At 50.3% G+C, this 25762-nt stretch overlaps 1 protein-coding gene across 1 annotated transcript in view; it reads left to right on the top strand.

Annotated features, from left to right (window-relative positions):
* znf827 (zinc finger protein 827) overlaps positions 1-25762 on the top strand; it is a 72544-nt gene that overhangs the window by 26763 nt on the left and 20019 nt on the right. Inside the window, exons 3-7 of the mRNA XM_034290917.1 lie at positions 2299-2474; positions 3700-4189; positions 11097-11402; positions 22678-22923; positions 25544-25598. Coding sequence (XP_034146808.1) covers positions 2299-2474; positions 3700-4189; positions 11097-11402; positions 22678-22923; positions 25544-25598 — 1273 coding nt within the window. The remainder of the gene's footprint in view (positions 1-2298; positions 2475-3699; positions 4190-11096; positions 11403-22677; positions 22924-25543; positions 25599-25762) is intronic.

The following is a 25762-nucleotide window of genomic DNA, read 5'->3' as shown; positions in this document are numbered from 1 at the left end:
GGCCCTCCATTGGTTAGGGATATTGGAATCCAGTAAGCAGCTGCTACATAAATATTTGGGCGGAAGACTGGATGTTAGGTACACATTGAAAGAGTGCCCCCTCTTTCTGGACTTGTGGGTCTGGGAAAAGGCCTGTATGCCCGGCAGGGGTTCTGACCCAGGGCGTTTGTGGTCGGATGTGCAGCCTGCCAAACAGGGCCGGCCGTGTGTGCTCTCAGCACAGCGGGAGCCTACTGTCCATATCCATCTGTGTACTCCAGACTGTTCAGGCTCCAACCAGCTCGCTCTTATAGCCAGGCTGGAGGTTGAATGAAGCCAAAGGAGTAAGTCTGCATCAGGGTGTCTGTCCTCGGATCAGATTCAGCAGTCAGGGTGTCTGTCCTCGGATCAGATTCAGCAGTCAGGTTTTCTGTCCTCGGGTCAGATTCAGCAGTCTGGGTCTCTGTCCTCGGGTCAGATTCAGCAGTCTGGGTCTCTGTCCTCGGGTCAGATTCAGCAGTCTGGGTCTCTGTCCTCGGGTCAGATTCAGCAGTCTGGGTCTCTGTCCTCGGGTCAGATTCAGCAGTCTGGGTCTCTGTCCTCGGGTCAGATTCAGCAGTCTGGGTCTCTGTCCTCGGGTCAGATTCAGCAGTCTGGGTCTCTGTCCTCGGGTCAGATTCAGCAGTCTGGGTCTCTGTCCTCGGGTCAGATTCAGCAGTCTGGGTCTCTGTCCTCGGGTCAGATTCAGCAGTCTGGGTCTCTGTCCTCGGGTCAGATTCAGCAGTCTGGGTCTCTGTCCTCGGGTCAGATTCAGCAGTCTGGGTCTCTGTCCTCGGGTCAGATTCAGCAGTCTGGGCGTCTGTCCTCGGGTCAGATTCAGCAGTCTGGGCCTCTGTCCTTGGATCAGATTCAGGATTCAGTAACCAGCCCCCACCCCCGCCTCCCTCGCCCTCCTCCCCCCTAAATGAGAAGCCTTCAGGGAGAACAGTGGAGTGTGTTGTAGGGGAGATGGACGGCCCCTTCTGAAGGATTGTGTCGTAACCCTTTAGTTGAATCTAAAATGGCTGGATCAAATTGACTTGAGGCAGATGAGAGAGAGAGAGAGAGAGAGAGAGAGAGAGAGAGAGAGAGAGTGCGCGAGGCAGTCAATGTAATATTCTGTGATCTGCATGTTAAAAAGGTTGTCGGCGGTAACCCGTAGTCGCCAAGGTCATGTGGAACACTGGAAAGAAGGTAGGTGACTGGTGGCCGGACTTGTTATGTCTAGTTTGGGATTGGCTCATCAGGTGTGAAGTTGTTACACGTTTAGCCTACGTTTAGTGTTCTATAAATATGCATAATTATACATATTTTAGACGCATTTCTTAATGATAATTGATCCTGATTGCACTGAAAACAACTCCGACTAAATACCTCACCACTTAAACACATCTCCCATTTTCTTTCATTCTTTCTCGACCAATGAGCTGGGAGTCCTGTTATTCACCCCCCCCCCCCGTTCCTCTCCCAACCTGATCCTTCTCTCCTCTCTCCAGTTGGTTGGGCCGCAGATGGCGGTTTATTGTTGCAAATAGGCAGTCTTGAGGTTTTACACCCGGGGTCAATGAATGGCTGAGCGCGGTAATTTCACCAAACACTGATTACCAGATGTTTTTCAAGGAACAGGAGCAGAATACTTATGAAGCCATCGGTGACAGGCCCATGGTGAATTTGTAATGTAATCATGCGGTGTCCTAATAAGTCAAATTAAGCGCTGTAATAGAGGCCGGATATGAAGCCAACAACAATAATTGAGATACTAAAACATCCTTGCGTTTTACTTCTTTTGTCCCCAACACAAAGCCAATGGCCAGGTTTTTTCTGGAGGCAGCTCTAACACGAAATTGCAGACATGACGTGATTGGTTGATTTGAGCTTGTCACTCTTCCCTCTGAAGTCAACCGTTTTGAAGTTTGACATTTGAAAAGCAAGGGTTAAGGTTTGGGTTGTGGTTAAGTTTAGGGTTTAGGGTAGAGACAAGCACTAGGACAAATGTCCTCTTTGACCATGCACTCTATTAAGGTAACCAGTCTTTCCAAAAAAAAATTGCCTCTGGGGGCAGTGCTTCCTCCAGGACAATGTTATGACAGAAATGCTAACCTGTAGACTAACCTTAAAAAGTCATGGTCACCTCAGAGATCAGTCTTCTGCAAGGCGCAGATTAGCCCTGTTGGAATACATACAGGAATCAAAGACCTGCCATGGGCTGGATGGGTGAAAAGCAAGGATGGATATTTTGAATAAACGGTCCAAAAGCTGCATGTGCATTTTACCACTCAGGTTCCCCGGGGGAGGACGGAGGCAAGCCCTTCCAGTGTCCAGTCTGTGGCCTGGTCATCAAGAGGAAGAGTTACTGGAAGAGGCACATGGTGATCCATACAGGCCTGAAGAGCCACCAGTGCCCCCTGTGCCCCTTCCGCTGCGCTCGAAAAGACAATCTCAAATCACACATGAAGGTGAGATAATGGGAGCCTGTGATGTCACTTGGACCTAGAACATTCTACTGTTTGTCCCCTGAGGCCCTGGTTGTTGAGGCACGGGAGCTAATGTTTGATCAAATATATCTTCTGATGTTAGTTCACACTGCAACTCCTTGCAAAGTCTGCTTTAAGCTAGCGTGTGTCACCATGATACCGTACCCCAAGTACAAGTACTGTTACAAACATTGTAAATTTGCAGTGTAAATGTAGCCCTCCAACGAAACTACTCAAGAGTAAAACAAAATTCGGTCCGAAAATGTATGCGAATGAAACTAACAACTTACCGCTGTTGATTTGACCTTGACTAAATAGGAATGATCCTGTCCCACTGGTTTAAATAAGTAGCCTGATGGTGAAAGCCTTAAGTGAAAAATCTCCTAGATCAAATCACAGTCGGCAAGGTGAAAAATATTTTGTTCACTCCCTGAGCCAGACCGTTGACCTGAATTGCTTTTGTGTGTCGCTTCAGGGTGAGAACGTCTGCTAAATGACTGAAACGTGAATAGCAGGTGTCTGTTATTTAGGCCTGGCAGGTTGTATAAATGTCCTACTCAAATGAATTCCATTCAGTGCACTTGACAGAGCCGCCCTGCAGTCAGTGATATGTAACAAATATACTGATGACATCTGGAAGAAGTAGGATACAGTTGATCGTGAATAACAGAAGAGTTCTTCTTGAAAAACACCTTTAGCATTTATGTTAGCCTATTGCTAAGAACTGAAACTGTTTCACTGATCAGATCAAAAGTCTTGTATAGATAATAAAATCTCACAAACCACGGTATTGTTTCTTCAATCTACGCAATTTATTTTATCCTTCCTATCTGAACCAAAAAATATACCCAATAACCAAATAATTCCAGATGCTCCTTCCTACTGAGAGGATCAGCATTCAATCTTTCTGTTTTGAAAACTCAAATTCCGTCCAAATCCTATCTGACTGGGGTAATCCGATCCCAGGTTTAACATGCATCCGTGTTGCTTTCTGCTCCTATTTACTGTTATTTAATACACATTTTATGTTGATCGGTTATGTTATACCATCAGCAGAAAATGTTGACACACATTGAGTGTATGGGAGCAGTGTATAGGGTCCACTTCCTGAACCCGTCCTTCTGGTCTCCCACAATGTATGGTGGTTGCTTCTGCTTTGACAACGCCAAGGTACCCCACCCCCGCTCACCCTGTCCCTGTATCCCAGGTCCATCAGCATCAGGACCGGGGTGAGACGTTCCAGTGTGAACTTTGCCCTTTCACCTCCTCGCGCCACTTCAGCCTCAAGCTCCACATGCGCTGCCACCAGCACTTTCCCCGCTCCGAGTCCACCGCCGACGGCGTCAAGGTCAAGGAGGAGGCCACCACGGACACTGAGGGGGAGGGGTCCCTCATGGGCGACTACAACCCACGCGTGTCCCCTCTCCAGTCGGACGGAGCGGCCCAGGGCTCCCCGGGGGCCTCCAACCACCACGTCCACATTAAAGAGGAGCCCCTGGAGCGCGAGTTGTCGGTGCTGTCGCCCTTCGCCTTCTGCAAGGACCGGGAGCGGCCAGGAAGCAGCGCCAACTCCCTGGACCTCTCAATGGGTGGGGTGGGGGTGCGGTCCAGTCCTGGCGGCGGCCCGACAGCGGCGTCCCTCTTCAGCCCGGACATCACCACCAAGACCGCCACCGACCTGCTCATGAAGCTCTCAGGTAACCGCGCCGACCACCTCTCCCGTCCAATCCGGCGAGCCCTCGGAGTGTCCCGACGTGCTTCCCCGGGCTCCACGGCGAATGTCAATTAACGTCAGCTTGTTGTTAACTCATCAGTTTGATGACCCCCGACCCACTGCCTATTTGACTCCCAGTAACCCCATGGGCCACACAGGCTTCAGCTGTACTGTGGCTGGGAATCAAGTGTGTTTGGATGCATTCCGCGTTTGTTTCCCGACGGTGTCAGAGGATTCGCTGCTTTGAGACAGCTGGTGTAGATTGATGAGGAAAGGTGTGCCCAGGGTCGGGGGGCAAAGGTCGGGGTTGAGGCTGACACTCCAAACTCCTAATGCCAGTTAATTAGATTGAGATCTGTAAACGAGGGATGCAGACGTGGTAGGGGAAACGAGGGAGGTGGGGGGGTTGATGGGGGGGGGGTAAAAATTAAATAAAAAAACTTGGAACATTAGATTAATTAAAAATGTATGCATAATTCATAATTAAAAAGGAGTTCGTAATTTAAAATGATTAGCGCCCCCAGCTCTTGCTCCGTGACCCTGGCTAGGATGCGCCGCGCCGCGGAGGGACCAGGCAGGCTCAGTTAACCCCGTCCACGCCGGCTCCCTCCCGGTGCCCTCTGGGTGCCAGTCGCACTTCACTCCCAGACTTCGCAATCACGCTAGGGAGGTCCCGGGGGAGACGGAGCCAAAATGGATTCCTCCCTCGCAATGTCAGCCCCGAGTCGAGTGGCGGACATCTTAGTCCAATCGCACATTCGGCAGGGAGAATGGAGGCGATTTGAAATGCAGTACTTTTATTTTGCAAGGATAGTAATGGACTTAGTGTGGAGGATAGTGTGTGAGCGAATTAGGTTTTAATAGATTTGTAGTTATTTTTATCAGCCGAAGGCCGCCGTGGTCATCTCCGCAGCGTTGACCGTGTTCGCTATAAAGCTTTTTCAGATCTTTTGGGGCTCTTAGCGGGGCACTACAGCAGACTGGCGGATATGGTGGATGGAGGGTTTGGGGTGGGTAGTGGGGGGCAGGAGAGGGACACAGAGGTGAGGCTTATTCTCCCAGGATCCCCTGGACTCGATTTCTTTTGACCTCCCTGCCAAGCGCGATCAAGTGTATACACCCAGCAGCTCATCTGTCCTGTTTTTACACGGCTGTCTCGGTGCCTCTCTCAATCCCACAAGGCCTATAAGAGAGGGGGGAGGACAAGGCGAGGAGGGAGGCAGGGGAAAGGGGAGCAGATAAAAGGCCAGAGAGGGAGAGATAAAATAGAGGGAGCGAGAGCGAGGTAATGTGACAGTCAGACAGCTAGCGAAGAGCGACTTAGAAGAGAGAGGAGAGTGAGTTGCAAACTCAGAATGAGTTCCCCAGGCGTGAAGAAGCCAGTGAACTCCACCTGACCTGTGACATAATGGGCCTCATCATTTTTTCGGCCGGCCCACTTTTCCTCCGGGTGTTACAGCCAATCCCCTTTGATTTCTCCCTCGCACGGCAACGCCGACACCCCCGACCGGCTGGCCAGTTGTGATCCGCCACGTTCTGAGATGAAAGTCCGGGGACGCACTTTGAAATGCGTGGACGGCGCCCGGGTACTCTCAGGTCCCTGCGGATGGGTAATAATGGCGTTCCCTGCCGCGACCCGGTCCGGCGACCACTAGAGGACCGCAAGTGTGACCCCTGGCTGGATGTGAGTAATTGTCAGGCTGCAGGAACAGGGGCTTGTTGGAGGAGGTGTCGTCTTAATCTGACAGGGTGAGGGTTGGACGCAGTGTTTGATGCAGAGGTACAGTCTCTGGCGTGCGTGTCTGCAGTTTATCCCCGACCGCTGTCTACATAATGTCCTAACTCAGATACGGCGAAAGCTCTCGCTCCAAAGGATGAGCCCCTGGTCAGGCCTGCAGGGATGGGCAGTAGACGGCCTTCTCCCTGAGGTCTGTCCTCTGTCAGCCGCGCATTTACTGTCAGCCGACAGGAAACACATCGCATATGGGTCCCCACTGCTCCTTCCTCAGTCAGGATACACACTACCACCCCTCCACCTGCAGTGTGTTTGTGTGTGCGTGCGTGCGTGCGTGTGTGTGCGCGCGCCCAGCCACTAGCCTAGTCGCAGCCTCCTCTCTTCCAGGAGAAAAAACAGAAGCCTATTGTTAGTGGCGGAGCAGGCCAGCGTGACAGAGGTGGAAAGCTAATGAAGTTATTTGACGGCCGGCCCCGGCCACGGAGCGAGAGGTGAGGCGGACTGGACAAGCCTCTAGCAGGGAGACGGATGAGGCCGGCGGGGGGAGCCCGGCTGGAGGGAGGCTGTAGAGATTGGGGGAGGGGGGCAAGAGAGATGGGGAGGAAAAGGGAAGAGCAAGCTAGAGAGACTGGAGAGAGAGGGAGAGAGTCTGGCTGGCTGGCTGTTACCAGGTGTCAACAGAGCATGATTACACCGAGACAGACCGCCAGACTGAACCCTACTACTACTACTACTACTACTACTGCAGATACTACTACTACTACTACTACTACTGCAGATACTACTACTACTACTACTACTACTGCTGCTACTACTACTGCCGCTATTACTTATACAACTGCTACTACAGGTACTACTACTGCTGCTACTACTAATACTACTACTACTACAGATACTACTACTGCTGCTACTACTAATACTACTACTACTACAGATACTACTGCTGCTGCTACTACTAATACTACTACTACTACAGATACTACTGCTGCTGCTACTACTAATACTACTACTACTACAGATACTACTGCTGCTGCTACTACTAATACTACTACTACAGATACTACTAATACTGCCGCTATTACTTATACTACTGCTACTACTGCTGCTACTACTAATACTACTGCAGCTACTACTATTGCAGATACTACTACAGATACTACTAGTACTACTACTACTACTATTACTACTATTACAGATACTGCTGCTACTTCTACTACTACTACAGACTACTACTACAGACTACTACCGCTACTACTACTATTACAGATACCGCCACTACTACTACTACTACTGCTACTACTATTACAGATACTGCTACTACTACTACTACTACAGATTCTGCTACTACTTCTACTACTACTACAGACTACTACTACAGACTACTACCGCTACTACTACTATTACAGATACCGCCACTACTACTACTACAGATACTGCAGATACTACTGCTGCTACTACTACTACTACTACTGCTACAGATACTACGACTACTACTACTACTACTGCTGCTACTACTACTACTGCTACAGATACTACGACTACTACTACTACTACTGCAGATAATACAGCTGCCATTACTACTACTTCAACTACATGTACTACTACAGCTGCTGCTACTACTACTAATCATTGTAGTAGAGACCCACCATGTATAAGAGGCTGCTCGTTGGTGGTTATAGTTTGTAGGAGCTAGCATCATCATCAATGTCACGAGCGCTACGGATCGAGTACGAGTCGAGCGCTACGGATCGAGTACGAGTACGATCGAGTCGAGCGCTACAATTTTACTTTTTGTAGGGCTCCAGAATGGAGAAATAAAGAGAAAACATGATGTTCCTAAATAATTAAGTGGACTCTGTAACATCGATTGAGAAATTTGCTTCTATTTATAGAGCCCCGTGGAAAGGTCACCAATTTGGAGTGATTGTGTGTGTGTAAGCACCGCATCCACAAATTTGTTTTTGTTCTGCTGGAATACGGTCAGGGGGTGTGCGTGTGTGTGTGATAAAGTGCATATCATCTGCAGTACAGTGGCTGTGTGTGTGTGTGTGTGTGTGTGTGTGTGTGTGTGTGTGTGTGTACAGGCCTTGCCAGGGCCACGGTGTAGATTGCTGTCCCTGTCTGATCCAACACGGCCTAAGCACACTCCTAATTAGAGGACGTTCTTCCAGGTGCTGACCAGGTTATACTTAGCCTGCCCACTGACATCCGACACACACACACACACACACACACACACACACACCTCTGCCCGCTGACAGTGTGACATTTCCAGCTGGTGGTTTCTCTGCGACCCTCGACCCCCTGACGTGAAGGTCAGTGTCCCCGCGCCACAGGCCCCCCTCTTTGCCCCCCCCCCCCCCCCGAGCACCGTTCCGGCCCCTGTACTCCCAGCCTGGCAGTAGTGTCTACCAAATTCCTACCAGCATTGGAAAAACAAGCCTGTGTGCGAACAAAGACATGTAACTGTCCAAGACACACAGAGACATAGTCACACTTCGACAGGCCGCCGTGCCAATTCCATCAACTTCAACATCGAGGCTGTGGATGGAAGCAAAAAAAAAAAAAAAAGACGTCTCCAAATGCTCTGTGACCACCGCCAACGTGGCTGGTGTCATTCTTCGCCGGGCCAATGACAACCCACGTTTGGTGGGCGTCGGGTGCTCACTCCCTTCCGTCGGCGCGAGGTGCTGCAGGGGCACTCCCGGGCTCGCGGGGTCCGCCTGCCACGCGCGTCTGTTGGCGTGTGGCCCTTATCCTCTCCTACTCCGGCCCTCTGCCCCTGCGGCCGCGCGCCGCCATTAATCAGATGGCTCGGCACTGACGCAGATTGATGACACGGGCAGTGGGGGCGGCGGCCTCTCTGCGAGCCCGGGGCAACACGCGACGTAAGGTGTGACGGGAGGGTAAGGAGAGGGGGGACGGGGCCAGAGCAGATCACTGCCGGGACCGGAGGAGACCGGACAGCAGACAGACCCAGATTCCCTCTTTGGTGTGTGTGTGTGTGGGTGTGGGTGTGGGTATGTGTGGGTGTCTCGGGGTGGAGTGAGAGCCACAGCACCACAAAGCCTTGAGGCTCCGTTGGCCCCTGTGTTCTTTTCTTGGCCGCGATCGGAAGTTGCTCCATGTCTAATTATTAATTATTCATCTAAGGCAGGATTAGATATGGCCCAGTTTTCTCTCCACACACACGCGCGCACACACACACACACACACAATGGGAAAGAGGTTGATCCACTAACCTAGGCTGTACACTCTGTAGATAAGACTAGCTGTGACTTTGCTGACTTTATACTACAGAAGTGATACTTTGGCTGTGATATCTGGTCGTCCCTCCCGACTCCGATTAATATGCTAACTGTGTGTCACTGAGGAGATGTCTGCTGAATGCCTGTCATGGAAATACAAAACGCATACTTTGTCACTATCATCTGTGTTTTAGCAAGCCCACCTTTGTGTCACAGAGGTCTGTGATCTCAGTAGGTGTGTGGGTGGAGAGTGAACAAGATGGGGAGTGAGAGTTGGAAAGGGCAGAGAGGGGATTTGGTTAGAGATGCCCCACAGACCCAGAGAGAGACTGATGAGATTCCACCATCTGTTGGCCCGCTGGGCCCCAGGATCTTAGGAGTCCCTGTTCACTCACGGCCCGGCCCAGGGACTTCAGACCTCACGGCCCGGCCCAGGGACTTCAGATCTCACGGCGCAGCCCAGGGACGTCAGACCTCACAAATCACAGACAGCTGAGAAAACGCATTAGAGCTGGCGATCTCATCACATCATGTTATCGAAGTTCTCTATACAATATGTATAGGATTTTTCACAGTGCTGTAGGTAATGCAATTGGGTACTGTGGCTCTTGTGCGAAACTCCTCGTGTCTCGTTCACCGTATGTCTTTGGCGCACAGGGAGAAGAGAGCCATGACAACATTAGTTATGATCAGTCACGGACGTCAGTGCTGAAAAAGGCCTCTATTTACAACAAATAGCAATAAGAAAGTCCTTCGCAATGTCGTCAGTACTATGTTGTATATCCCCGGATATTTATGTGTGCGTGTGCGTGCGCCGGCCAGCCAAAGGTCAATACTTTCGGGGACGAAAACATCCCTGCTAGGCTAGTGAAACGAGGAGAGAGACTTTTTTTGCTTGGGGTCCAGTAAGAGTTGGGTTAGTGATAGTTTTGGGTTTAAGCCATATTTACTTCTGGTAAATCCTCTGTTTTATTGTAGTGAACTACCTTTTAAAACAGTAGAGTTAAACACTTATTGGTTTAATTCGGCCATTAGAATATTTATGAATCCCGCCACATATTTTACCTGGATGTCTTTTTTTATGTGGGTGAATGTGTGTATATGGATGTACTGAAACCATTCAGAAGGTATCCAGACCCCTTGGCTTTCTCCCTTTAATTTTGTTGTGTTATAGACGTAATTTGTAATTGAGCAAATATAAATGTACCTTAGTCATCGGTCTACACACAATACCCAATGACAAAGCTAAAACACATTTTAGTTTGTGTTTTTCTTTGTGTGCCTGCCCATGAGTTTGAGCTACAACAAACCTAAACCAAAGTTGGTGGTAACTTAGACACACCGTCACATGTTGCGCCATGTGACCAGTGCTCTGGGGTCATGTGATCTACTGCCAGAGTCCAGCTGACACTGTTCACAAGGGGCCGTTTCGCAAACGCACACTGTCCACGCCTCCACATTCTCCCCGGCCTTCACGTCTTTCGCCGTTCTATTGATCCCTTGTCTCTTCTTCCTGCCTCCAACCCTCTCGTTGGTTTTCCCGCTCTGGACCGGCCTCCCAGAGTTCTGCGGGCACGTAGCGTAAAGCGGCTTTGCCGTGTTGGTTCCTTCACGGAGAGCCCCTGGCTCCGTTGACCACACTACATGGGTTTTGTAAGCTACGCTGCCAGTTCGCCACCTTTTTAATCAGAGGTTAGCTCTCCAGTGCCCTCCCCTGTCACCCCTTTTGAATGGGAGTGGAACCAGGTTATCAGATTACTAAAAGGTTTTCCACTCCCCCTCCAAGTATCCAACTTGACCTACGCTGGCACGCGCGTCTGCGCACTAATGTTCTGTAGACCCTTAACCCCCCCCCCCCCCCCCCCACCTCCCGACCCTCACGCTCCTCTTGTCTCCCCTGTGTGCAGCGGCCAACCAGAAGGAGGCCCTAAGGGCGCCGCTGCCCTTCCATCTAAAGCAGGAGCCCCAGGCCGATGAGGAAGAGCCGGAGGAGGAGTTGCAGCGGAGCCCCCAGAGCCAGCCCGGCTACGCCACCTTCTGCCCGGAGCTGGGCCCGGCGCCGGGGGCCGCCGGCCCGGCAGGGGGAGCGGAAAGCGGGTGCCACAGGGGGCTGATGAAGGGGCGCGAGGGGAGCCCCCCGGGGAACCCCGGCATTCTCCTCAGCCAGGACATCAACGTCAAGGTGGCGTCGGAGCTGCTCATGAAGCTGTCAGGTGAGGGACGGGCGCGTTTGAGGAGGGAAGTCAGACGACTCCCCGCCAACATTACAGGGCAACTGCCCCCCCCCCCCCCCCGTCAAACAGCCTGGCAGCTGAACCTGCTGGTTGGAAAGACGTGCGCCAGGTCCAGTGGGTTTGTTATGTTGACACTGGTTCCCTTTGGGCTGGTGGAACGTTCCCCTCCATCGATATACGTTAGTCCGCTGTCCTACCGCCTGGATTTAGTCTCTGAGAAATAGTCGTCCAGGTTAGCTAGCCACCCCCCGTCTCGTCGGCAACCCGGCTCAAAACACACCAGTCGTTTGTGCTAGCTTATGGATGTTTATCCAGGGACGTGACGGTAGCTTTGATGTTAGTCAATGTGATGAGCTGAACAGTATTACAAGCTATTTAGTGACGTTATTATTCAATTGTAGGAACTCGGCTCAAGGCAGTTGGAGAGGGGCATCGTGGGGGTTGTAGGAATTGACTTAAACGGACAATTGGGAACACCAGGACAATCAAAGCAAGATATTTGTATCTAGATTCTGACATTGTTTTCTTTCCACTTGAATGGGGATGTGAAAGCAACATAACCACTGGACTTAGATGGGTGACATTCCACCTAACTGATCTGCTGACGGGGCCTTTCAATCTCAGCTCATGATTTTACACATCTGTGTAGATAATGATCCAGAGAAAAAATCGTCCTCAATGTATAGTACTTTTGGGTCAAAACGGTACATTTTCAGTTCCCCCGAATCAGCCAATAAGAAATCAGCAGGTGAGGTAGAGGTCAAAGGTGACCCAGCTCAGTACCATAAAAGGATATTGGTAAAAGCGTAGTAGACTTTAGTCTGACACCACCCATAGCAAAGTAGAAATGGAGTTGGCAGAGGTGAGCTAAAGGTGAGAACCACTGTATTGTGATATGTTTATATCTCTTTCACTAAGGCCCAACTGTCTATTTTGGTCTCCAGGCTTTTGTTGCTTCCCATGGCAGTATCCAGGTCACGCTGCTGTCTTGACCTCTCCATCTTTCTCCATCTCGCTGTCTTTTTCTCCCTTCTGCGTTCACCTCTCATCTCTTTTTCTATCCTGTGGTCTGTCCAACACGCTCTAGTGTGTTCTCTCTCTCTCTCTCTCTACGCTCCGTCTCCCTCTTCCTCTCGCTCGTCTCCCTTCTACTTCTGTATTTTTCGGTAGCAGATGTAGCAGAAGGGTCAATTATTTTTCATGTTGCTCAGTCAATATTCCGTTCCCATCCTGTGAAGTCCCCCCTGTCCGCAACAACCCAATCGATGGCTGCTGGGTCCGTCCTCCATGGCGCACAGGACACTGAACCCCACATGCGCCCCCCCCCCCACCCCCCGCCCCCCTCCTGAACGGCCCCTCTCTGAGACAGAGAAGGGAGGAGAGAAAGACACCTCCTTTTAAGCATGTGTTGTGTCACTTCGGCTTGTGTCAAATCACTCTATGAAACAAAGTGGATTGAAAGGCTGAACCTGCCAGTCATAGCAGAATGCAAACCAAACTCTTTGGTATTTAAAATAAAACGAATTGAATCGTGCTGGATGGGAAATATTGTGAGCTTTAGCTTGGAAATGTCATGTGATTCTGGGTGACAGCATTATGCTGTTTGTTTCAGACGCTTAAAGACCGCTTTGCATTTTGTTTCAGACAGTAGAAAGCACTCTGTCCGTAACTGTGATGCCTGTTTAAGCAACGTTCACTGTGATATTCTTCTGTGCTTGATGTGTTCAATCTCCCCCCCTTACAATGGTAATGATGAAATGAGCGAAAAGACAAAGGAAGCCCTGTTCCAAATCATTCAGCTGGTTTGATGTAGGTGATTTAGGGCAGTGATTGTGTTATAATTGAAACTGCTGCAGGTTGAGGGGCAGAGATCAGGTCTGTGTGTTGGGCTGGTGTATGTCCATTGTAGGAGGCTGTGAGTGGCTCTCTGCTAAAGTGTCTACTCTGTTCATGTGTGGTTCTCTGTGTCACTAGGTTGCATTTTGTGTGTGTGTGTGTGTGTGTGCACGTGGATGTAATTTGATTCTGTGTTTTTTTGTCAATCTGTATTTTTTATTTTATTGTGTTATTGATTACAATGTATGTGTCGGTGTATGTTTGTTTAAGGGAGTGCATGTATGGGTGTGTTCGTGTTCGTAAGGGAGCGCGTGTGTGTGTGTGTGTGTGTGTGTGTGTGTGTGTGTGTGTGTGTGTGTGTGTGTGTGTGTGTGTGTAAGGGAGCGCGCGTGTGTGTGTGTGTAAGGGAGCGCGCGTGTGTGTGTGTGTAAGGGAGCGCGCGTGTGTGTGTGTGTAAGGGAGCGCGCGTGTGTGTGTGTGTGTGTGTGTGTGTGTGTGTGTGTGTGTAAGGGAGCGCGTGTGTGTGTGTGTGTGTGTGTAAGGGAGCGCGTGTGTGTGTGTGTGTGTGTGTAAGGGAGCGCGTGTGTGTGTGTGTGTGTGTGTGTGTGTGTGTAAGGGAGCGCGCGCGCGCGCGCGCGTGTGTGTGTGTGTGTGTGTGTGTGTAAGGGAGCGCGTGTGTGTGTGTGTGTGTGTGTGTGTGTGTGTAAGGGAGCGCGTGTGTGTGTGTGTGTGTAAGGGAGCGCGTGTGTGTGTGTGTGTGTAAGGGAGCGCGTGTGTGTGTGTGTGTGTGTAAGGGAGCGCGTGTGCGTGTGTGTGTAAGGGAGCGCGTGTGCGTGTGTGTAAGGGAGCGCGTGTGCGTGCGCGTGCAAGGGAGCGCGTGCGCGTGCAAGGGAGCGCGTGCGCGTGCAAGGGAGCGCGTGCGCGTGCAAGGGAGCGCGTGCGCGTGCAAGGGAGCGCGAGCGCGTGCAAGGGAGCGCGTGTGCGTGCGCGTGCAAGGGAGCGCGAGCGCGTGCAAGGGAGCGCGTGTGCGTGCGCGTGCAAGGGAGCGCGTGTGCGTGCGCGTGCAAGGGAGCGCGTGCGCGTGCAAGGGAGCGCGTGTACGTGCGCGTGCAAGGGAGCGCGTGTACAAGGGAGCACGTGTACGTGCGCGTGCAAGGGAGCGCGTGTACGTGCGTGTGCAAGGGAGCGCGTGTACGTGCGCGTGCAAGGGAGCGCGTGCGCGTGCAAGGGAGCGCGTGCGCGTGCAAGGGAGCGTGTGCGCGTGCAAGGGAGCGCGTGTGCGTGCGTGTGCAAGGGAGCGCGTGCGCGTGCAAGGGAGCGCGTGCAAGGGAGCGCGTGCGCGTGCAAGGGAGCGGGTGCGCGTGCAAGGGAGCGCCTGTGTTTGCGTAAAGGGTGCTGACGTGCTCACCACAACGCCTCATCCTTCGTTAGGTCCTATAGCATATACAGCTGGCAAAGCTCAGCCTCTTGGGGGTCATGACCTTAGCCTGCTAGCAGAGCTGAGGACAAAAATCTAAACGATCGGGGCTATAACCCCACAGACTATTTCACTGGCGTAGTTCGTAACGATGAGTCGCCTACGCTAGGGAGATTAGCTTGACACATAAAACTACGTTCTGCCCATAAGCTCATTTGGTTGAATGTCTAAGGGACAATTGATGGCCACATCCATCAAACTGGTTCTAGCAGGGTAAGGAACAAAAGATGTGGACGTGGCTTTCAACCCACCAGCGTGGTGATCGTCATTGCGTCAATCACATAATTTATTATAATATGGATTTTTGTCCAAACGGCACAGATCCACCTTCAAGCCACTTAGCCCATTAGCCAGCAGCATGTGTTCCCAGACAGGGTTCTCAGAGACGTGTGTTTTACAGTTGACAGGGGTTACAGAAAGGCCACGTAACCACCCTTCTCTGTAGTATTCATTCTTCCGCTCCCCCTCCGTCGTGTAGTAGGGAGAGCGGAGCTGTCGTCCATAGCAACAGCGACGAGAGGAAGAGAGAGAGCAAGAGAGGAAGAGGGAGAGACGGGTTTGTATGGAGTGACGGCGGTGACAGGAAGAGAGAGGATGTTAGAAGAGGAGGCGGTTAAGAAAAGAACAGTTCTGTGTGGGTCATGTCCGTCAAGGCTCTAAGGACATCACCTCTGACCTCTTGTTGAGGACATCAGACACTCATCTGTTCACCGGAGAATTTGCAAGGTTTACACTGCGCACAGATGGAGGGAAAAATCAGATTTTACAGTAGACGGGGACGGTACTGTAGATCGGTGAAATCGATAGTTACCGGGGAGGTTCCTCCTCATGAACTTCTGACAAAGACGCCGGTTGTAAGTACATGACCGGGACAACTGAGTCTCCATTGACCCAGGCAACCACCAAGGACAAGGCTTCAGAACTTGCCACTGTGCAGTAATGTGTTGTATCATCGCTTTAACTAGGTCACTTATTTCCCTCTCTATCTCTCATACTCCCTCCTTCCCTAGCTCTCTCTCTCTCCCTGTGTCTCTCCTCCTCCTCCTCATCCAACTGGTGGCGACGGGGGCGAGTCCATTCTCCACTCCCCCACATCTGTTTTAAAACATGCTGTTAGCACGGTTAGCGTCTGGGGGCTAATTACAGTGGGGCTAAACATTCCCCTGCGCCGGTGGCTAACGCCTGCTAGCGCCTGCCGGCAGATGGGTCCTGCTAGAGGGGCACGGGGGGACGTCGGGGGGGGGGGGGGGGGGGTCTACGAGGCACCCTGTGTCCCTGGCAGGCCGGCCGGCAGAATGTGGGCGAGGATGGCCCTGGTCCCTGCTGCCCCCCACACTGTAGATGTGAAATCACACCCTTCTAGCAGAGAACCTATTTCCGTCCCAACACACACCCTTACCCAACCCCCCCACCCCTGTTTCATCTCCCGTCGCACCCGGCGTCCAAGGTTGTTACCTTGCTAATTAAGGCGAGTGTACCTGACATGGTGTGTTGTTAAATTGGGGGGTTGGGGGTTTTAGGGAAGGGGTATATCACCTAAAGGCTGCTCATTGAACAGCTGGGGTGCAGTAGACTGTTTGGGGAATAATAATAAATAAGTCAATTTTCTTGTGTTCATTGTTATGCTATGAACACAGCATAACAAAGTGTTTGTGTATGTAGGAAGGTGATAATTGATTGGATTTTTTATTGATATGAATGTACAATGCCCTCCATAAGTATTGGGACAATGACGATTTTGGTCATTTGCTTATATATTTTTGATTCTTTGCTCCAAAAGGTTGAATTTAAAATCAGTTCCTATTTTGAATCTCAGCTGTTATTTGCAGGCATTTGTGTACATTTACGCTTTTTATGCGATTGTCACCCGTTTCAGGCCCCCGAATGTGTTGTGACAGTTGTGTTGACAGGAATTTCTGTTTATTCAGGTGTGTTTTGTCACATCATTTGTGCAGGTGTAATTGTGCTGTCAATGCCTGGTTCTGATTCTTGGCTTTGTGTTAGCCTTTGTGTTAGCTTTGTGTTATTGGTGATTGTCAGCATGAGGACCAAAGATTTTTATCTATTTTCTAGCACTTCAGATTTACTATGGTAGATGTAAAATACAGTATCCTCCATAATTCTTGGCCCCTTGGTAAAGAGCGGAAAAACAAAATTATTAAAAACAAAACACTGTGAAAAATGTAACCAATGTTTTTCCTTCTAATCAAACAATTGTCTTTTGGCCACCTCTCCGTTGCCAAGACAACTGCACTGAATCATAATTAAAGGTTTGATGGCCAGGGAGATGGCAAGAGGAGGTGTGGAGAGAAAACAGGTCCTCAGTGTACCGCTGTGAAATATGGCTGAAGTGGTTCACTTGTCTTCATTGATGAGTGAAATATGTTGCTGTGTACTGGCCAGACAGTTAACCCTACCTGCTCCTCTAAGTCACGTGTGTGTGTGTGTGTGTGTGTGTGTGTGTGTGTGTGGTGGGGGTCAGGATTGTTGGGTGAGGTTCAGGGCTGAAAAGTGGAAAGTACTTGACAGGCCAAGTTAATCCCAGATTTAACAGTAATTGAACCTGCCGTTCATCTGCTGCAGATGGGGTTTAATGCACAAAGACATTCCAACAACTGAATGTGGCACAGACCTTGCAGAATGCGTCATTTGGAAATATTTAAATATATATATATATCTGTCCCAATACTTGTGTTGCCCTGAATCGGGGACTATATAAAAAGTGTTTACATTTCTAAACTATCAACCAAATATATGAACAAATGCTCTCAAACTAAAGCGTAGAATCTACACTAACCTCAAATGAATAATTTACACTCCAAGTTCATGGTAGGTGTTTGAGAGTAGGGGGGTCCACCAATAATTCCGTATTTTGTGTGATGTCACACTTCCGTTCATCACCCCACTGCACTGCCGTATCTTGCTGCTAAGCCTGTTCCATACTGCCTCCGTGCCCTCCCGGTGCCCTCCCGGTGCCCTCCCCATGCCCTCCCCGTTCTCCCACCCACCCTCCCACTCTCTGTTCCTCCTCAACATCTTGTCTTACAGTGGTGGTGATATCTTTAGGCACTTATGCCCTAAGGGGACTATTGTGTCTTTGATCCCCCTCTCTCACACACACACACACACACTCCAGCTCTCTCTCTCTGGGTGGCTCAGTGCAAGCGTTGCATCACAATTGCACTGAATTATTGAGGGGGGGAAACTAGCAGCAGATCTGGGACCAGGGTTAGCATCAGCATGCCCTCCCTTCTGCTCCGGGCTGAGAGAGCCGACTGGTCCGGGATCAGGTCTGTGCGTCTGCAGCCGGGCTTGCTGTTTGTCTTCCACCGCTGCGGCCCTTTGAAGCAGCTGAACTCTTCACCCCTGTCTGAGCGGGTCATGGAGAGCTGGAGATGAGGCGGGGAGCGGAGGAAGGGGAGAGGACAGGAGGGCTTATCGTTTCATGCCTACTCCTCTCGCTCTCCTTCTCTCAATCATCCTTCTCCCTTATCTCTCGCTCGCTCCCTCTGAATCTCCCTCCACACTCCTCGCTTCGTCTCGGCCCTGCCTCCTCTCTCGCTCTCTCTCGTCGCCCCCTTCTCTCCATCCTGTCTCTTGTCTCTCCTCCCTCTCAGTTTTCCTCTCCTCCGCTCTCGCTCTAGTTTTCTCCCCTCTCCATCTCTGATCCCTGCGTGCCCCCTGGGAGCCGACGCATCAAAGGGCCTGTGTGATAACATACTGTAGCTCTGCATGTGTTGAATGGGTAATGGCCCAGTATGGATGTCTGTGTGTTAGCTATAGGGGCTTTAACTGCTCAACGCAAAGACACCACGACACTCTGTGTGCGCCGATTGGAAGCGGATGGGGGGTTAACAGGGGAACGGCGAAACGTCCAAAGCAGCCCACAGAGCCCAGTCACTTCTGCTCGGCCTCAGAAATGAAGGAAGCCTCGTGGAGTCGAACCCCGCGTGGCTTCTGCACCCGCGTCTTTATGCCCGGAGTGCGTAAACGCCGCGGCGTGTTGACAGACGATCGGACGGACGGCATATCCAGCACGACGCGCGCGACGTCAACACACAAGCCCGCCTTCAGGTCACGTCCCGCGGATATGACACATGACAAAGTAGATGGCGTCAGGTGAACTTGATTTATCTATACCCACGATGCATTGCAGTATAGGGAGAGGCAGAGAGACCACCCGAGCAGATCAGTGGGAGTTAAATCAGCTCACAACCTCTCTTCCTACTGCGAGAGGTTAACTTGTGTCCTACACACACACACACACACAGCAGCTGGTGCATCACAGAGTGCTACATGTACTGGAGGGATAACACACACACACACACACACACACAGGCGAGCAGCATGATTCAGTGGCACTGAGTGCTGCTTTTTATGGCACCAGAACATAATGTCATAACCCCGGCCGACTACGTGATTCGTAGCGTGTGTGTTTTATGCGGACCATGCTAGCACCAGGCAGGCAAAGTGACGGCCATGCCATTTGACACACAGAAAGACCACTCTGATCCCCCCGCTGCGCTGTGTTTTTCAGGCCAGACTGTTTATCTACATTCTGTGTGTGCGTGTGTGTGTGTGTGCGCGCATGTGTGCGCATGCATGTGCGTGCGCGCGCGCACGACGTCTGACCTCTCCATGAATCTCTGCTGTGACGCAAGCGTGTTTATCCAAACCTGCCGTGGTGTTTGTGCGTGCGTGTGTGCGCGCGCACGCACGCACGCATGTCGTGGCTCAGCAATCTTCTCAGCCCCTGACGGCAGGGGTGGTGAACCCCAGGCGGGAGCACGCGTGAGACGGCCTGTCCCTTGGTTGACCCGGCCTCGTGGCGTTCTCTGCCCACCCACCCCCCCCCACCCACCAACCCACCCCGAATGCCCCCATCCGCCTACCCCCATGCCTGGCTCTCTGCCCCCCTCCCTCCCCCCGTCCCTGCTCTGGGCACCCGATTAAGGGATTACAGGCCTGATTGTTGTCAGTGGTCTCCACACCGGGTGTGACGCGGCGTCGGGGGGTTGGCTAGACCGCTACCGCCCCCCCCCCCCCCCGACACCTGGGTGCACGGAGGGGACACGCACGGCAGGGCTCGGGCACACGCTCAATGGTATATACAGTGGCAAAAACAGAGGAGCTCACACATACTTTACCTTCTGTAAACACAGAGCACTCGCGCTTTGTGCGTGTGCGCGCGCTTGCCTGGGTTCAGACAACGGTGACTCAGTCTAGCCCCCCCCCCCCCCCCCCCCCTCCCGGGCTCTGCCATGGAGAAGAGACAGGCGAGGGCACAGAGAGGCCAGGGTCACTGCGGGGTCACCAGTGCCTCGCTCTTCACCTCTACTCCCCCCTCCCTCCCCACCTCGCTCTCTCTCTCTCTGTCCCATACTGCTGGTCTCTCACTCTCTCTCACGCCATTTCTATCTTTCTTTCCGTATTTCTCTCTCCCTCCATCCCCCTTTCTCTGCTGTCCTGTTGGTGACCTCAGCGTCTTCCCTGCTCCGCTTGCCATTTGCTTCGGGCCAAATTTCATATATCCATAATCACTGCAAATGGATGGAGATTCACACTGTCCTCAGACACACACACAGACACAGACACACACAGACACAGTCACACACACACAGACACAGTCACACACACACAGACACACACACAGACACAGTCACACACAGACACAGTCACACACAGACACAGTCACACACACACAGACACAGACACACACACAGACACAGACACACACACAGACACAGACACAGTCACACACAGACAGACACACACACAGACACAGTCACACACAGACAGACACACACACACACAGACGGACAGTAAGACAGAAAGAGATGCAGATAGACAGCCAGGGCAGATGAGGAGCTGCAGGGGCGATTATGAGAAGTTTATTTTTTAAGTTGTTGCTGTTTATTTCAGCCGCACCATTTTTTTTTTATCTAAGCGTAATAGTGATTGAAGAAACAAATTGCTAAGACAACGCTGTTTAATTCAGAAGTGTTTTCCCCATCTTGTTTTTGGACAACAGCTGAAGCAAGCTGTTTTCCAGTTTGCAGCACCTCCCTTTCAAATCTGCCACAGGGCTGTAATGAGTTCCTATCCATATTTAACACATCTAACCTGGTCTATGTGCTCCAATGAAAGAGCCACGCACACACACACACACACACGACACACACATACAGCCTAGTTAACCTCTATCGTCCGCCCAGCTCCCTAAATATTACCTGGCGATGCCCACTGACCTTATGATGGATACCAACCGGTCCACAATGCACTGCTGCGGGGGTTGGATAGATGTGATGGCAGAGGTTTTATTAACATTTTGGAATTCCAAACGTTTTAATAATAATTTGAATTCGGACTCATTTCGGAGTTCAGAGTGACAGATGGAGGTTGAAATGTGAACAGAATGAGAGGTCTCGTCTGAGTCAGATTAGGCTGGTATAGCATGTTCTCATGTGTGTTCAAGACATTAAGCTTTTGGAGCTTTGTCTTCCTTTGAGCATCGCTGAAGTCATACGGAGCACCTCGGGATTTATGACAAACCCAGCTGATGATATTTTAGTAGGAGATGCGTATATGGACATTATCTGTAAAATACAGCTGGGGTAACTGATTGAATGCATAGATGAATGCAGAGATTAGTAAATGACTGGGAATTCAATCCATTTACTAGCTTTGAGAAAAGCCAGTTTCATCCAATATAAATATAATAAACCTTCTGGATAAAACTGAACTGGGTTTTCTGAAAGCTGACAAGGATTTGTTTCCCTCACTAACATATACATATACACTCACCTAAAGGTTTATTAGGAACACCTGTTCAATTTCTCATTAATGCAATTATCCAATCAACCAATCACATGGCAGTTGCTTCGATGCATTTAGGGGTGTGGTCCTGGTCAAGACAATCTCCTGAACTCCAAACTGAATGTCAGAATGGGAAAGAAAGGTGATTTAAGCAATTTTTAGCGTAGCATGGTTGTTGGTGCCAGACAGGCCGGTCTGAGTATTTCACAATCTGCTCAGTTACTGGGATTTTCACGCACAGAGGAGAATGGACCGACTGATTCAAGCTGATAGAAGAGCAACTTTGACTGAAATAACCACTTGTTACAACCGAGGTATGCAGCAAAGCCTTTGTGAAGCCACAACACATACAACCTTGAGGCGGATGGGCTACAACAGCAGAAGACCCCACCGGGTACCACTCATCTCCACTACAAATAGGAAAAAGAGGCTACAATTTGCACGAGCTCACCAAAATTGGACAGTTGAAGACTGGAAGAATGTTGCCTGGTCTGATGATTCTCGATTTCTGTTTAGACATTCAGATGGTAGAGTCAGAATTTGGCGTAAACAGATTGAGAACATGGATCATCATGCCTGTGCAGGCTGGTGGTGGTGGTGTAATGGTGTGGGGGATGTTTTCTTGGCACACTTTTGGCCCCGTTTAAATGTCACGGCCTACCTGAGCATTGTTTCTGATCATGTCCATCCCTTTATGACCACCATGTACCCATCCTCTGATGGCTACTTCCAGCAGGATAATGCACCATGTCACAAAGCTTGAATCATTTCAAATTGGTTTCTTGAACATGACAATGAGTTCACTGTACTGAAATGGCCCCCACAGTCACCAGATCTCAACCCAATAGAGAATCTTTGGGATGTGGTGGAACGGGAGCTTCGTGCCCTGGATGTGCATCCCACAAATCTCCATCAACTGCAAGATGCTATCCTATCAATATGGGCCAACATTTCTAAAGAATGCTTTCAGCACCTTGTTGAATCAATGCCACGTAGAATTAAGGCAGTTCTGAAGGCGAAAGGGGGTCAAACACAGTATTAGTATGGTGTTCCTAATAATCCTTTAGGTGAGTGTACACATATACGCTGTTCAACGCTGTCCTCTCATCCAATCCCCTTCCCCAGAGAGCAACAAGGATGCCGCCCACTACCAGAAGGTGACAGTGAAGGCAGAGCCTATGGAGGTGGACACACCCAGCGACCCGGTCGTGGCCCCCTCACACCTACTGGCCTTCAGCACTTTAGGGACGTCTGAGAAGAGCGAGCCAATGGGCAGTCTCCCTGATGTGTTATCCCGCCCACAGAAGCAAGACCTCTTCTCCCAGGACATATCGGTCAAAATGGCTTCCGAACTCCTCTTCCAACTATCAGGTATGCAATGTTCTAACGTGGTCACACACACAAATTTTACACACCTCTATTCTTGTGGAAACCAAAAAGTTATTCCCAATATAAAAAAATTAAAGTCACTCGTGAAGCAATTCTGATGAGGTGAAAAAATATAAATACAAATTCGAATGGACAAACGTTAAATTACACTGAATCCAATGGGATACGCTCAGGGGATTCAGCATGGACACTTAACCTATCAGCTTGTTGATTTTTGAAAGAGTCTGGTAAGGCGCGTCCAGCTTGAGGGTCTTTTGCAGCTCGTTCCGGTCAGACGTAAATCGGTGTCGACCAAACGAATCATCCTGAGTGTCCAGTGCAGGTCACTCTTAGTGTAGCAGATGTTTAGAAGTGAGCCAGGTTGGGCATTTACCTAAAAGTCACTTGGGAAAAAGTGGTTGTCAATGAGTCTGGCGTCGTGTGTAAAGGGAGGGCCAATTAACCAAGGGTGTGAAGGTGACAGGAATGAGCTTAACCCTTATTGTCAGCTTAACCCTCAGGCTTGCCACCACGTTAGTGAAACATGGACACACGTGTGTTTGTACGTTAGTGAAACATGGACACACGTGTGTTTGTACGTTAGTGAAACATGGACACACGTGTGTTTGTACGTTAGTGAAACATGGACACACGTGTGTTTGTACGTTAGTGAAACATGGACACACGTGTGTTTGTACGTTAGTGAAACATGGACACACGTGTGTTTGTATCCTTGTGGGGACCTGAACACTACTCATATAATAGTATAATAATAATATTTTAAAAAATTCCTTAACTATAACCCCAAAACCTAACCTTAACCCTAATCTTCTGCCTCCTAATGCTAGAACTATCTTTTTATCCTTTTAGTTTTTACTATCCTGGCAGGGATTTTTGGTCCCCATCCAGATGGTAAAACATGCGCGCGCACACACTTCCCTGACCACACAAACACACCTGATTACACTCAAAACCCCTCCTTGTGGCTTGTTCGTGCTCAGCATCACCCTTGAAACATGGCGTGACCCTCAGCCATAAAACCTGTGTTTCCCTCGCCACCCCCTCTGTTCAGGCCGGGCGCTTATATATTACCTGAAATGTGCTTGGTAGGTTTAATACACACACTCTTCTCCGCTTGGCCGTGACAATGACATTGAGGCGGCAGACAGCTGTTTGTTTTGCCATATGATGACTGAGCTCTGAAGTGGTGCCTGCTTTCCCAGAGGGAGGTGGTGGTGGGGGGGGTTGTGGGTGGGTGCTGGATACCCAGGCCTTGCCCCCAGCTCCAGCTCCCGTCTCTGATTGCGCCGCTTAAATGCCATGTACACTAGCACCTTGGAAATGGTGACAAAAATCTCACCAGCGGCACACTGACATGCCAGTGTGCAAGCAAGTGCACACACACACACACACACACACACACTGCCCATCTCTCGCTATCCCTCCCTCCTTTCCTCCTTCATTCTAGCCCTGCTTCTCTCTCCCTCGACTCGTTTTCAAACTTGCCGGCTCAAGCACACTTGGCTGCGCACACCCCCCCACCCCCCACACGCGCACACACTCCTTCCTCCTTACATAGCTCCCGTGCGGCATTGTCATGGCAACGCGAAGAGACCTCTGTCCTCTGTCAGGGAGGAAGGGGGGCAGCCAGGGACTAGAGAAGTGCCACCCAAGGAGCTGAAGGCAGCTTTGATGAGGTCGTCAAATAGGGGATGAGGCAGAGAGGGACAACCATTACACCTTCCCTGGGTTTTTACTATGACTATTTAAAGACAGTGGCACAACCATTACACCTTCCCTGGGTTTTTACTATGACTATTTAAAGACAGTGGCACAACCATTACACCTTCCCTGGGTTTTTACTATGACTATTTAAAGACAGTGGCACAACCATTACACCTTCCCTGGGTTTTTACTATGACTATTTAAAGACAGTGGCACAACCATTACACCTTCCCTGGGTTTTTACTATGACTATTTAAAGACAGTGGCACAACCATTACACCTTCCCTGGGTTTTTACTATGACTATTTAAAGACAGTGGCACAACCATTACACCTTCCCTGGGTTTTTACTATGACTATTTAAAGACAGTGGCACAACCATTACACCTTCCCTGGGTTTTTACTATGACTATTTAAAGACAGTGGCACAACCATTACACCTTCCCTGGGTTTTTACTATGACTGAAGAGAAGGGGAGAAAGATGGGGTTATTTATACCACCATGTTCTAACATGGCTTCATTGTAATTGGGTTTCTCTTGCAACCAATGGGATGATGTCAGATGGGCGGGACCTTTTGCTTTCTCTTCCAATGGGTTCCGTGGAAAAGAAGGGGAGAGAGCATGCAAGGAAACGCAATTGACAGAAGGCCTGTGTCCACTTAGTGAGTGGAACAGCCAAGCAGTGTCCCTGGGTTTATACCACAGTGTGTAACTATGACCACTTAAACCAGTGCAAGGCCAAAATGGGCTGTCAGGTCACCTGGAATAATCAATATGCCTGCCCTGAATAAGCGCTGGGTGGTTCGATCATAACCACAAAGAGCTTGGTAATATATTATCATTGCGGTTAATGACCACTCGTCTGACTGTGTGCTGTTCTAAATATTTTTTTTGGCAGAAAAGGTCAGCAAAGCCAACGATCAGAGAGACAGCAACATGGTGGGCGTCAGCAGGTGAGAACATCTACAGTAATCACAGTGGCTGACTTTCAGCTGGCTTATTGGATTGCCACCTCGTTTGTATTTCTATTGTTTGAATATCTATTTATTTTGTGTGTCGTTGTTGACCATGTCTGCCCGCGTGCGTCTCTGTCTCCCCCCGCGTGCGTCTCTGTCTC

The sequence above is a fragment of the Esox lucius genome, chromosome 25, assembly GCF_011004845.1.
Source record: "Esox lucius isolate fEsoLuc1 chromosome 25, fEsoLuc1.pri, whole genome shotgun sequence".
In the NCBI taxonomy this organism is placed as follows: domain Eukaryota; kingdom Metazoa; phylum Chordata; class Actinopteri; order Esociformes; family Esocidae; genus Esox; species Esox lucius.
This window is presented reverse-complemented; position numbering and strand designations above follow the sequence as displayed.